The sequence below is a fragment of the Odocoileus virginianus genome, chromosome 29 (genome assembly GCF_023699985.2).
Source record: "Odocoileus virginianus isolate 20LAN1187 ecotype Illinois chromosome 29, Ovbor_1.2, whole genome shotgun sequence".
In the NCBI taxonomy this organism is placed as follows: domain Eukaryota; kingdom Metazoa; phylum Chordata; class Mammalia; order Artiodactyla; family Cervidae; genus Odocoileus; species Odocoileus virginianus.
The window spans coordinates 12,110,257-12,123,661 of record NC_069702.1 but is presented as its reverse complement, the minus strand read 5'-3'; the positions used below and the strand labels follow the sequence as shown (position 1 = coordinate 12,123,661).

The 13,405-nt window shown below is 49.2% G+C and overlaps 1 protein-coding gene across 3 annotated transcripts in view; it reads left to right on the top strand.

Annotated features, from left to right (window-relative positions):
- STX18 (syntaxin 18) overlaps nt 1-13,405 on the top strand; it is a 107,485-nt gene that overhangs the window by 78,692 nt on the left and 15,388 nt on the right. For all 3 annotated transcript variants that reach the window (XM_070458127.1, XM_070458126.1, XM_070458125.1), the window contains exons 4-6: nt 458-535; nt 695-761; nt 8,017-8,132. In XM_070458127.1, the coding sequence (XP_070314228.1) occupies nt 458-535; nt 695-761; nt 8,017-8,132 (261 nt within the window). The remainder of the gene's footprint in view (nt 1-457; nt 536-694; nt 762-8,016; nt 8,133-13,405) is intronic.

The window sequence follows — 13,405 nt, the reverse complement described above, 5'->3', positions numbered from 1 at the left end:
TTCCGGGAGAAGGAAGCTTTCACTCAGTGTCTGAGGGGAATGTGAGTGGCTGAGGGAAGAGGACGGAGAAGTCCAAGCTGACAGGCAGCCGGGCAGGCAGAGGGGAGTGTGTGCTCCGAGTCTGATTTAAAACGTTCCTTGAAGGTCAGCTTGAGCATTGGATCCTGTTAACACGCACAGGGTCAGCTCTCAAGAAATGGCCCACGTCAAACACGATCCCTTTGTAATAAACCATGAATTATTTGACTGTAGTTTTTCTGCAGGTTTAATCTTTTACTCTCGCAAAGCCTCATAAATCTCACTCTTTTAAAAATGAAATGTCACTTGACACAGGACTTGTTTTATGGCTGTGTTTTTAAGAATACATCTAATAAAGAAGCTGTTGTAAGGAAGCTGATGAATTGTTCTTCAGTGTAATTGAATACAGAGCCCTGAATCTTGTCCTTTTCTGTTTCAGCCCACAAGGAGATACACTCTCAGCAAGTGAAGGAGCACAGGACTGCCGTTTTGGATTTCGTTGAAGATTACTTAAAAAGTATTTCATTTTATCTTAAAGGTCACATGTGGCATTTCACAATAGGTGGGATGCAGCCTTTAGCTTTGCTAGCTGGAGACTGTAATGTCTCACTGTATGTAATGATACCTTTGCCTGAGAAGCAGTTTTAAATGGTCTCTGGCATTTTCCCTTGGACAGGAGTGTGTAAACTTTACTCAGAACAAAGAGCCGTCCGAGTCAAGCGAGTGGTGGACAAGAGAAGATTGTGAGTATCGTCTTCATTGGTGTTCTTTCATTAACAGTAGTGACGACAGTAATAGCAACTAAAGTTTGTAGAGGATGATGATGATTTGGTTGCTAAGTCGTGCCCGACTCTTGGTGACTCCATGGGCTGTAGCCCACCAGGTTCCTCTGTCCATGGAATTCTCCAGGCAAGAATACTGGAGTGGGTTGCCATTTCCTTCTCGAGGGGATCTTCCCGACCCAGGAATCGAACCTGGGTCTCCTGCACTGCAGGCAGATTCTTTACTGACTGAGCTATGAGGGAAGCCCAGTTTGTAGAGCTCGATGCTTGTAAAGCTTCAGTTTCCTCAGTAACTGCTGTGACCAGGATTCTCTGGGCACGTACCGTACTGGACACTTTTCTAGCTCACAGCAGCCCCAGGAGGCAGGCACTGCGATGACCCTCATCTTACACATGGGAGGCTGAGGCTTGGCAAGTGGGGTGCCTCACCCACGTCCCTTAGCCAGGAGGTGGCAGAACTGGAATTTGAGTCTATATAGAGAGACATACACATATTGGTCAGTCGATTTTCCACAAAGGTACAAAGCGATTTTAGTGGAACAAGGATGGTCTTTTTTAACATGAGTGCTAGAACAATTGGATAGCCTTCGTTGTTCATTGTTTGTTGTTCAGTCCCTAAGTCATGTCCGACTCTGCAGCCCCATGGACTGCAGCATGCCTGGCTTCCCTGTCCTTCACCATCTCTCCCAGAGTTTGCTCAAACTCATGTCCATTGAGTCGGTGATGCCATCCACCATGTCATCCTCTGTTATCCCTTTCTCCTCCTGCCCTCAATCTTTCCCAGCATCAGGGTTTTTTGCAATGAGTTGGCGTGCCCACAGTATTAGAGCTTCAGCGTCAACATCAGTCCTTCCAATCAATATTCAGGGTTGATTTCCTTTAGGAGTGACTAGTTTGATCTTGCAGTCCAAGGGACTCTCAAAAGTCTTCTCCAACACTGCAGTTGGAAAGCATCAATTCTTTGGTGCTCAGCTTTCTTTATGCTCCAACTTTCACATCTGTACATGACTACTGGAAAAACCGTCACTTTGACTGTATAGACGTTTGTCAGCAAAGTGATGTCTCCTCTTTTTAATATGCTGTCTAGGTTTTTCATGGCTTTTCTTCCAAGGAGTAGTGAGTGGTTAACAAATGTTAACTTGTACTGTTATCTGCTATTAAGCATTTACCATGTTTCAGGCAGTATGTTTATTTCATTTAATCCTCACAGCCGCTTTGTTAGTAATTATTAGTATCTCATTTTATAGAGGAAATCAAGACTTGGGAAATTTGGGTTACTTGCCCAGTGTCACACAGCTGACCTCAGATTTGAAGGTCAGATTAACCAGGGTTATCCCAAATGATGGGCTTTGTGTTGGAGGTTGAATGAAAATAATCTGGGTAAAGGATCAGAAAGGAGGAATGGTTCAGGCAGGAGGGCAGGCGGAGTGTTTGCCCAGAGCAGGTCCCCGAGGAGAAGAAGGGCTCTGATGGAGTGTGGTGTGCATGGCGATGGGGTGTGGTCACTGGGCTCATGCCCGCCTGAGAGAGATGCTCACTTCTGCTTCCTGATCCCAGGCGGTCCCTGACCCTTGAGACTTAGCAGGTCCCTTGAGTAAGGTAAGAAGGGGGTTCTTGCTGCCGCCTCCTCAGCTCCTGGTTCTCAGCAGAGGTTTGGACAAATTAAGATCAGTCAGATGGGAGTTGTTCTCATTTAGGCTGTGAAGTTCAGCCTCATCTCCTGTCATATAGCTGCCCTGTGCCAGTTACTTTGAGCAGAGGACTTGAGGGAAATAACCATGTGACCTGCCTCAGTGTAGTCCAGCCCTCCCTTCTAGTTCTTTGCTCTCCTTACCCCAGAAGGCACCTGCCTAAAACAGATGTATACTTGCGGCACTCCCTCTCTCCAGTGTCTTACAAAGCTGACCTTCACAGCATGTCATTCCAGGCCCATAATACTTTGTTCTTTCAGTTGGCCCCCATGGGTTTATGCTCTGACCAAAGCTGACTACTTGTGTCCTTTGACATTCTTGTGCCTTCATCCTTTCTGATTTCTTTGCCTGGAATGCCCTTCATACTTACACACTTATGTTCTCTGTCCCTCTTCCCCCACTCAGGTGACCCACCACAGTAGTTTGATAACACCTGAACTGGTCTAAATCCTGTTCAGAGACAGGAGTCCCCTGATCAAACAGCAGTATCAAACTGCCATAAATTCTTCTAAATGCTTATTTTTCATTTTTGTACTTACTCATAGCAGACCAGTAACAAACAGTTCATAGTCTCATACTGGTCTGTGGATCACACTTGAGTAGAACTGGCCTGAAAATCACTCAGTATGAAGTACATGCCCAGTAAATATCAGTAAGTGTGAAGATGGCTTAGAAGATGTGATGCATTTCCTGCTCTGGAGGAGTCCAGGGGAGTCCAGGAGACCTGTGCCCTGGTGGATACCTTAGTCCGACAGTCATCCTTGAAACGAGAGTGCTGCAGTACTAGGGATCATGTGCGTTGTCTGCTTTCTACCTAGAGCCTTTGTTGAGAGCATTGTTATTGTTGTTCAGTCACTCAGTCATGTCCAACTCTTTGCTACCCCATGGACTGCAGCACACCAGGCTTCCCTGTCCATCACCAACTTCCAGAGCTTGCTCAAACTCATGTCCATCGAGTCGGTGATGCCATCCAACTATCTCATCCTCTGTCGTCCCCTTCTCCTCCTGTCCCCAGTCTTTCACAGCATCAGGGTCTTTTCCAATGAGTCAGTTCTTCGCATCAGGTGGCCAAAGTACTGGAGCTTCAGCTTCAGCATCAGTCCTTCCAATGAATATTCAGGACTGATCTCCTTTAGAATTGACTGTTTTGATCTCCTTGCTCTCTGGAATAGTTACCACTTTTCTCTAATATTTGTGTAGGGCTTTATTTAAGGTTTTCAAAGAACTTCTTTGACGTAATTTCTTGTTTCAGACCTGGAAAAACTGTTTTCCTCCCCCTCCTCTCTATCCTTCTGTTCTTCCCAAATTTTATATAAAATCCCAGAGTTTTTCAAATAAGGGACCTGGAAACAGATGTTGGCCAGGTGGAAACTGTTTTGATTGCAGGTATGAAATGCTCAGCTTTCAGTTAGAGAAATCAATTAAAGTAAATCATGGAGCATAAACTGATCTTTCTGATGACTTTTTAAAAATTGCATTTTTCAAATTGCCTTCAACTAGTTAATTTGTAATTTCCCTGAGGATTTCAATAGACATTCTGTGTATAATTAGATCTGTTTTTATCACTCAAAGCGCTCAAGTTCATCTAAGTCTGCTGCATTGCAGTCTTTTGTTCATTTTGAATTAAAAACTAGCACGTTAGCATACTCTGGACACAAAGGATGACAGATATTAATGGAACCCTTTATTTAAAAGTCAGTTAAGCCCCTCTTCTTCCTGAACAATTAAGTCCTCCAGCCATGGAGTGGGTCAGAGTAAGGCGGGATGTCCACAGCTATGGGGATGTTTTCCAGGAAGCTCAAGAGTCTGAGCAAGCTGAGGAGGGCTGGCTCAGCATGGGCAGTAAGAGCCTGAGCCAGGACAGGGGACGAGCGGCAGTGGAAGAGGCAGATAGGTTGTATACAGGGGGATCGATCAAATAATAAACGCATAAGGATAATGGAAGCCAGGTTCAGACTCTCAGGGGAGTGAAAGAAAAATTGGATTAGAATGGACAGGACTGGTGTGAACTCATGGTTTTCAATTTACCTAGGTGGACATAAAAATGAAATGTGGTCGTAAACGTGTGTGCGTGTCTAGGTCTGCAAAAGCAGACAGATTTTCCTGGCTCTGTCTGCTGAGAAGGCCTGGACACACTGACATCCCGGAGGCAATAGGCATGTTTAGCGCTCAGATCTTGGCTTCTAAACAGCAATTTCAGCTTCCAGGAACTGGGGCTCCATGCAGAAATGGCTGAGTCTGGGGCTGGGTCAGGGAAAGTATAAAATGAACTTGGAGCGTGTTGTTGTACCAGAAAGCAAGGGAAGGCTCAGAGAGTGATGGGGGCCTGCAAAAAGGACATAAACCAGTTTGAAAGCTGCCAGTGACCAAATTAAAGACAATCTGAGCATCAAAATAAATGATAGCAGATTATAACCCATTAATAAACTAGGGCATCATGAGCCCATCTGGATAGGAATATGTCTCCTGCCTTAGCAGGCACGTTCTTTTCCAGTTGCATCACCTGAGCAGCCCAAGGTGTTAGGTTGCCACATACTAAATCCCAAAACTAATCTTTGAGGTAGAATGTTAGGGAGTAAGTAATGAATAATCATGTTTATACATTTAATGTTAAATAGGATAGACCCTTGTTTTGTGTTTTTCTTTTCAGTTATGGTTTCAACCGGCTTTTTGGCTTAACCAGTTTTTTATCCATGTTGTATTTATCCAAGGTTTTTTCTTCTTTATTAGTGAATAGCATTGTACTGCATGAATTTACCACAGTTGGTTTATCCATTCTCCTGTTGGTGGACATTTGAGTTGTTTCTACTGTTTTGGCTGTTATGGATAAGGATGCTATGAACATTCTTGGATAGATCTGTGTGTGGATATATCTTTTCACTTTTCTTGTGTAAATACCTAAAAGTGGAGCTGCTCTGTCAACATGGAGATGTTTCTTAAGCTAAGGAGCTGTCTAGGGTTTTCCAAAGCGGCCTTACTATTTTACCCTGCTACCAGCAGTGTGTGAGAGTTAGTGTTGCTCCCTGTGTTCACCAGGGTTTGGAGATGGTGACTTTTTTAAGCCATTCTAGTGACAATGTCACAGTGTCTCACTCTGGTTTTGTTACTCCATGTTGTTGACACCTTTTCTTCTGCTTTATTGACCATTTGTGTGTCTTCTGTGACATTCTGTTCATCTTTGTGCATATCTGTGATACTTAGAATGTCAAATGTATTTTTCTAAGATGGCTGAACCCAAACATCACTTCCCACATGGTCTTACTTAAAATGTGATTTTGTTCTTGCTTCACTGAGAGGGAGATGTGTGGTCTCTGTTCCCTCTCCTTGAACCTGAGTGGACCGTTGCAACTGCCTGGACAGTGGGTATGACAGAAATGACAGTTTGTTGTAAACGGAGGCTGAAACTATTATAAAAGGCACTGAAGCTTCTGCCATGGTCTCTGGGACTGTTTGCTCTGGGGGAAGCCAGCTACCATGCCCAGTGACACGCTGACGTGCCCACGAGGAAGAGATGAGGCTCCTGCCAGCACCGTCTCCCAGCCATGAGAATGAACCTCCTGGGAAGGGACTCCTCCAGCCCCAGGCAGGCCTGCAGGTGGCGGGCCCTCTGCCCCATGGCGGGGCCCGTGTGAGTCAGATCCTCCCTGCCAAGCTGCTCCCAGGTTCCTGGCCCCAGAAACACCGACAGATGGTGAGAGTGAAAACGGTGGTCTCTTAGTCCCATCTGACTCTGCGAGCCCATGAACTGCAGCCCACCAGGCTCCTCTGTCCACGGGATTATCCTGGTGAGAAGACTGATGTGGGTGGCCGTTTCCTTCTCCAGGGGATCTTCCTGACCCAGGGATTGAACCCAGGTCTCCTACACTGCAGGCAGATTCTTTACCACTGAGCCACCGTAAGTGGTTGTTATTGTTTCAAGGTATATACATTTTAGAGTGGCTGTTATTCCGCCTCAGTAACTGGAGCCCTTAGTGTGATTGATAATATAATTACTCAACAGTTCTTTTGTTACTGTTGTAGAGGAGCAGTTCCTTAACAGCCTTTCTTAGAACACTAGTCTTTTGAAAAAAAAAAACAAACCATGAAAATGGCCTCTGTGGTCAGGTTATTGGGAAGAGACATCCTTTTTGGAAATTCAGTGTGTGTTTCGGTATATGTGGCTCTGAAAAGTTGCAGAGTCAAGCACCCATCCAGCTTTGACTCCACTCTTTCAGCCTCTCTTGGTCACTGCAGTCCCTTCTCACAGAACCTGGTGGACAGAACCTCCTCTTCATGGGGCAGTTAGTTGTTCAGAGTGTGGCCTCCAAGATGGGTTCCCTGAGGCCACATCCCAGCCCTGCTATGTACTCACTGTTTGGCCCAGGCAAGTTTCTTGAGTTCCCCGCACCTCACCTTCCTCCTCTGTGAAGAGACCATTAAACTAGTAACTGCCATGGGAATGTATGGCATTAACTTAAGTTTATGCATGTAAAGTTGCTTAGAAGAGTGCCCAGTACCTGATAAGCCCTTAATAAATGTTAGCTGGCATTAGTAATATCATCCTGATATGCATTTGCATTGTTCTTTTTTAGTCTTTCTGCCTCATAACATGGAAGTCATCATAGGTCTTTTTTAGCAGTCTGCCTACAGTTTTCATAGTGCTGTATGAGCTCCAATACAAGGCCCCTTAACCAAACTGTTTTCCTCTTACTAACGATGCACTGAGAATTATAAAGCACCCACTCATTCACCCTCTGTGTATTAAACACCGAATGCCACACACTCGTCTCGCACCCAGGGCCACACAGCAGCCGTGACTCACAGAGTCAGGGGCCCTGCTCCCAGAGCACGTGCTCCAGTGGAGCAAGGCAGGCAGTGAGCGAACGAAGGGGCGAGACCACCCCAGCCTGCAGCGGCTGCTGGGAGAAGACAGGCGCTGGGGCGCAGAGTGGCAAGAGGGGGCCTTCTGCAGGCAGGAGAGTGAGGCAAGGTGGGTGAGACTTCGCCGGGCCCTGGGGATGGAAGAGAATACACTGTTGGAGCAAGCCCCGGGCCAGGGCGGGCGATGAGGCTGAGGGACCCGAGACCAGGCCTTGCTCCCTGTGGGTGTGTGAAGACTCCCGCTTTTTACAGTTCAGTTTTAAGATGTTACTTATGTACCATGTGTGTTATGTAACACGTGCGTGTATGTATTCAACCCCGCTTCCGCATTGGCACAAGACGACCAGCTCTTGGGTTTGTTGAACTTGGAGCGGTGGGCTCGCCCTTGCTGACACGCATCGCGTGTGGGGTCAGGAGGTAGGGTGGGTTCCTGCGTCCTTTCTTTTGGTGCCTGCTGGCGGCACTCCTCCAGCTGCGGGCTCTGGCCAGGGAGTGCCGACTGCCATGTAATAAGCACCCCCCTTGGACTGTGTCAGGATTGGTCGCTGGGCCCGGGGCCATGGTTCTGCTCTCCAGCTGAGGGCGCAAGGCAAGGGTGACTCCTGTTTTCAGGCGGAATCCTGCTGTGTAAGTAAATGATACGACTGCTGATTTTTCATCTTTAGGTCTAAACTAGAACCAGAACCACACCCAAAGACAAGAGAATCCATGTCTTCTGAGAAAGTTTCACAGAGCCCATCAAAAGACTCTGAAGAAAAACCTGTCCCTGAAGAATATACAGGTATGAGTTAAAATTGTGCCTTGCATCTCTTCCTTATGACATATGGGCCAAAATACAAAGCAGAACAAGAAGGACCACAGCCCCCGACATGGTGCTTGCATTTGCATGAAGGGAAGGAAACATGGAAGCAGCAGCCTTGTTTTGGTCACAGCTGGATCTCAATGACCACTTCAAGGGTGGGGCGGGAGGGTCCCCGGTCACCTGGGGGCTGGCAGGGTCTAAAGAAAGGGCCTGAGTCTCCACTCACCAGTGGGGTGGGGACTGGAACCTTAGAACCCGGAGGAAACATCAGCGATCTCTGCTTGTCAGTCTCAGGAATGGTAGGGCGCTGCCTCCCCTGTACCCGTGTCAGCACTGACCTTACGTGGACCTGACCATCCTGCCTCGGGTGGAGTGTGTGATGTCAGCAGGCTCCGTTAGCCAGCTAAGGCAGTGTAATGCACGTCTGGGTTTATATGCTTCCTGTCTTCATGTTTGCTGGCCTGCCCGTAACTTACAGCACCTTCTGACACATGGAGGATAAACACAGTGTCTCTGTAAAGCCTGTAGCACAGGCGAGTATACGAGCGCTGCTGGGGACGTCTGAAGTCCCTGTGTCTGGCCAGGGTGGCCGCGTGTGTAGGGGATGAGTGCTTACTGTGCTGTATACCTCAGAGCTGGGCAGCAGGGTGAGCGCTTGCTTTACGTGGATCCCAGGATGCCGAGGCCCACCAGTCTCCGCGCCTCCTCCCCTCACCCTCCTCCCCTCACCCGCCTCAACTCACCCGCCTCCACTCACCCGCCTCCACTCACCCGCCTCCTCCCCCGCCTCCTCCCCTCACCCTCCTCCCCTCACCCTCCTCCACTCACCCGCCTCAACTCACCCGCCTCCACTCACCTGCCTCCTCCCCCGCCTCCTCCCCTCACCCTCCTCCCCTCACCCTCCTCCCCTCACCCTCCTCCACTCACCCTCCTCCACTCACCCGCCTCCCCTCCCTTCCTCCCCTTGCTGTGTCCCCTCACCTCCTCCCCTCGCCTCCTCTCCTCCCCCCTCCCCCTCCTCCCCTCGCCTCCTCCCCTCACCCTCCTCCCCTCACCCGCTTCAACTCACCCGCCTCCACTCACCCGCCTCCTCCCCCGCCTCCTCCCCTCACCCTCCTCCCCTCACCCTCCTCCCTTCCCCCTCCTCCACTCACCCGCTTCCTCTCCCTTCCTCCCCTCGCCATGTCCCCCTCACCTCCTCCCCTCGCCTCCTCTCCTCCCCTCCTCCCTTCCCCCCTCCTCCACTCACCCGCTTCCCCTCCCTTCCTCCCCTCGCCATGTCCCCTCACCTCCTCCCCCTCGCCTCTTCTCCTCCCCTCCTCCCCTCACCCTCCCTCCACTCACCCTCCTCCACTCACCCGCCTCCCCTCCCTTCCTCCCCTCGCCCTGTCCCCTCGCCTCCTCCCCTCGCCTCCTTCCCCGCCTCCTCCCCTCACCTCCTCCGCTTGCTGCCTCCCCTCCCCTCCTCCCCTCGCCTCCTCCCCTCACCCTCCTCCCTCACCCTCCTTCCCTCCCTTCCTCCCCTTGCTGTGTCCCCTCACCTCCTCCCCTCGCCTCCTCTCCTCCCCTCCCCTCCCCCCTCCCCCTCCTCCCCTCACCTCCTCCCCTTGCTGCCTCCCCTTGCCTCCTCCCCTCACCCTCCTGCCTCCTCCCCTCACCCTCCTCTCCTCCCTTCCCCCCTCCCCCTCCTCCCCTCCGCCTCCTCTCCTCCCCTCCTCCCCTCCCCCTCCTCCACTCACCCGCCTCCCCTCCCTTCCTCCCCTCGCCCTGTCCCCACGCCTCCTCCCCTCGCCCCCTCTCCTGCCCTCCTCCCCTCGCCTCCTCCCCTCACCCTCCTCCACTCACCCTCCTCCCCTCACTCGCCTCCCCTCCCTTCCTCCCCTCACCTTGTCCCCTCACCTCCTCCCCTCCCCTCCTCCCCTCGCCTCCTCCCCTCACCCTCCTCCCTCACCCTCCCCCTCCCCTCCTCCCCTCACCCTCCTCCCCTCACCCTCCTCCCCTCACCCTCCTCCCCTCGCCTCCTCTCCCATACTCTCCCAGTGGCACTCGGTTACTGCACGCCTCCCAGGTGCTAGCTGGCTACTGTACTGAACCTTCATAGACGTCACCACCATCCTTACAGCAGCCCTCTCAGATGGATTTCATGAACTTGTTTTTTCTTAAGATGAGCCTTCTGAACGGCTCTGAGAGGACCGTTGCATAGAGGACTACGTTTGGGCAGGGTCTCTCCGGGTGCTTTGTTGAAATACATTGTTCAGGGGCTCAGGAAGCGAAATAGGGATAATTAAGAGGCTGCTAAAGTCTCCCAGAAACAAGGTGATGGCAGATCACATTAAGCATGGGGAGCCAGGGCATGGGGAGGAGGGGGAGAATTCTGGATATATTTTGAAAGTCGATCACAGAATCTGCTTCCTGGATGTGGGGCGTGAGGAGGAGACAGGTCAGGGAAGGCTGCTGTGGTTGTTCACAGTGGGAAGCAGGTGGCTGCCCTTCACTGAGATGCAGGGAGGCTGAGGAGGGACAGGCTAGGGACTGCCCAGCACAGAGCTTGAACAAGGAGTTGGGTTTATGTATCTGGAGGCCAGAGGACAGGTCTGTAGATCACATGAGACAGGCTGGGATCCCCAAGGAATGAGGGTTGGTGGAAAGAGGATGAGGGGCTATGCCTCCTGCCACTTGCGGTCTTCCTTGCTGTTTCTCCCCAGCACTTGTCTCTACCCTTCTATGTTTTACTCATTTATACTCTTTATGTTCTGTCTTCCCAACTAAACCTAATTCCACGAGGACAGAATTTCTGTATGTGCTTTGTTCACTGTTGTGACACTGGTACCCAGAACAATACCTGGCACATAGGAGGTGCTCACTAAATCTTTGTTCAAAACAATGAATGAAAGAATGAGTAAATGGAAGAATGAATGAAGACTCTTATCTGGAACACTGACTGCTTTTAGTTGCTGTGGAACTATTTCTTGAAGCAAAAGGAACTTAACGCCTCTGGGTGGTAGAAAACAAATGGTCAGAGGGAAAGAGCGCCAGTCCTCACAGTTTATGTTTTTATCTTAAAGTCACTATTTGGATAGTTTATAATCATGCAGCTATCTCCTGACTAAGCCGTTTCCACAAAATATTCAGAGAGCACGCTCCTGCTTAGCTTCTGGCCAGCACACGTGGAGGAGCCGAGTGGTGTGAAGAGTGTCTCTCTGGAGGCCGTCAGCATCCCAGCTGCAGCAGTGAGTGGCACTGCCAAGCACCAGTTCCCCCACTTTCTAAACGCAGACCCCTGTGTCTCGGGACTCTCCCCGCTCCCCCCCCCAACTTGGTCAGGCGTCTCTCTCCCCCCAGGCATCCTGGCCCCTGCTGCCGCTGGCCTCACTGTCCCCGCAGCTCCACCCGGCCTCCCTTTTGTCCATGGTCGTTAGCTGACACCTATTTCACAGTCATCTCTTTCCTGGTTACACACAGTCCCAAAGGATCATAGAATCTGAGTTTGTGCTCATTAAAAATGTGCACCCTTTATGTACACGTTGCTGCGTGTGTAACAAGCTTTCTCTGCTTCATCTTGTCTGCTTCTCCTGAAAGGAAGCTCTACCGTTGCCGCACCCCACCTTTATCCATTTCCTGTGCATGGAGGTGTGCCATCCCTCCTCCTGAGGTGAGGGAAGGGGCAGCACTTGGTTGCAGCATGATGTCACAGAAAGACCGTGAACCTTGGTTTCAGTCTGGCCGCTGTCCTGCACTTGGACAAGTTACTTCAACTCTGAGCCACCACTTTCTTACAGTATCACATAGCCACGGTTTCTTGTGAGCACTTCAGGAGCCTAGTATGAAGGGCCGAGCAGTGTCTGGCACGTTGGTTTGTGGAGCCAGCTATGAAGAGATCCATTGCTTGACTCTGAGGTTTGGCAGGATTGTTTTTCAGATGAACACTGGAAGTCGATTAATAGGCTGACCAAGATAGCAGAGGCAATTAGGAAGGAAGAATTTTCTATTTATAAACAGCCTGGTATTGTATACAGAAAATTTTAAGATATCCACCAATAAAAGAGAAGTAGTAAATGAGTTTCAGCAAAATTGCAGGATACAAAACCAGTATACAAAAATTTCATTTCTGTATACTCAGTGAACAATCCAGAAGTGAAATGTAAAAAGCAGGAATTCCCTTATGATAGCATCAAAAAGGATAAATTAAAAGTGTAAGGCTTATACTTTGAAAGCTACAAATCATTGTTGGAAGAAATTTAACATGATCCAAATAGACGTAACAGAAGCAGAAGATATTAAGAAGAGGTGGCAAGAATACACAGAAGAACTATACAAAAAAGGTCTTCATGACCCAGATAACCACGATGGTGTGATCACTCACCTAGAGCCAGATATCCTGGAATGCAAAGTCAAGTGGGCCTTAGGAAGCACCACTACAAACAAAGCTTTTGGAGGTGATGAAATTCCAGTTGAGCTATTTCGAATCCTAAAAAGATGATGCTGTGAAAGCATACTCAATATGCCAGCAAATTTGGAAAACGCAGCAGTGTCCACAGGACTGGAAAGGGTCAGATTTCATTCCAGTCCCAAAGAAAAGCAATGCCAAAGAATGCTCAAACTGCCACACAGTTGCACTCATCTCACATGCTAGCAAGTAATGCTCAAAATTCTCCAAGCTAGGCTTCAACAGTATGTGAACCGTGAACTTCCAGATGTTCAAACTGGATTTAGAAAAGGCAGAGGAACCAGAGACCAAACTGCCAACATCCGTTGGATCATTGAAAAAGCAAAAGAGTTCCAGAAAAACATCTTCTTTTGCTTTATTGACCATGGCAAAATCTTTGACTGTGTGGATCACAACAAACTGTGGAAAATTCTTCAAGAGATGGGAATATCAGACCACCTTACCTGACTCCTGAGAAATCTGTATGCAGGTCAAGAAGCAACAGTTAGAACTGGACGTGGAACAACAGACTGATTCCAAATAGGGAAAGGAATATGTCAAGGCTGTATATTGTCACCCTGCCTATTTAACTATATATGCAGAGTACATCAAATGAAATGTTGGGCTGGATGAAGCACAAGCTGGAATCAAGATTGCCGGGAGAAATGTCAGTAACTTCAGATATGCAGATGACACGACCCTTATGGCAGAAAGCGAAGAAGAACTAGAGAGACTCTTGATGAACGTGAAAGAGGAGAGTGAAAAAGTTGACTTAAAACTCAACATTCAGAAAACTAAGATAATGGCATCTGGTCCCATCACTTCA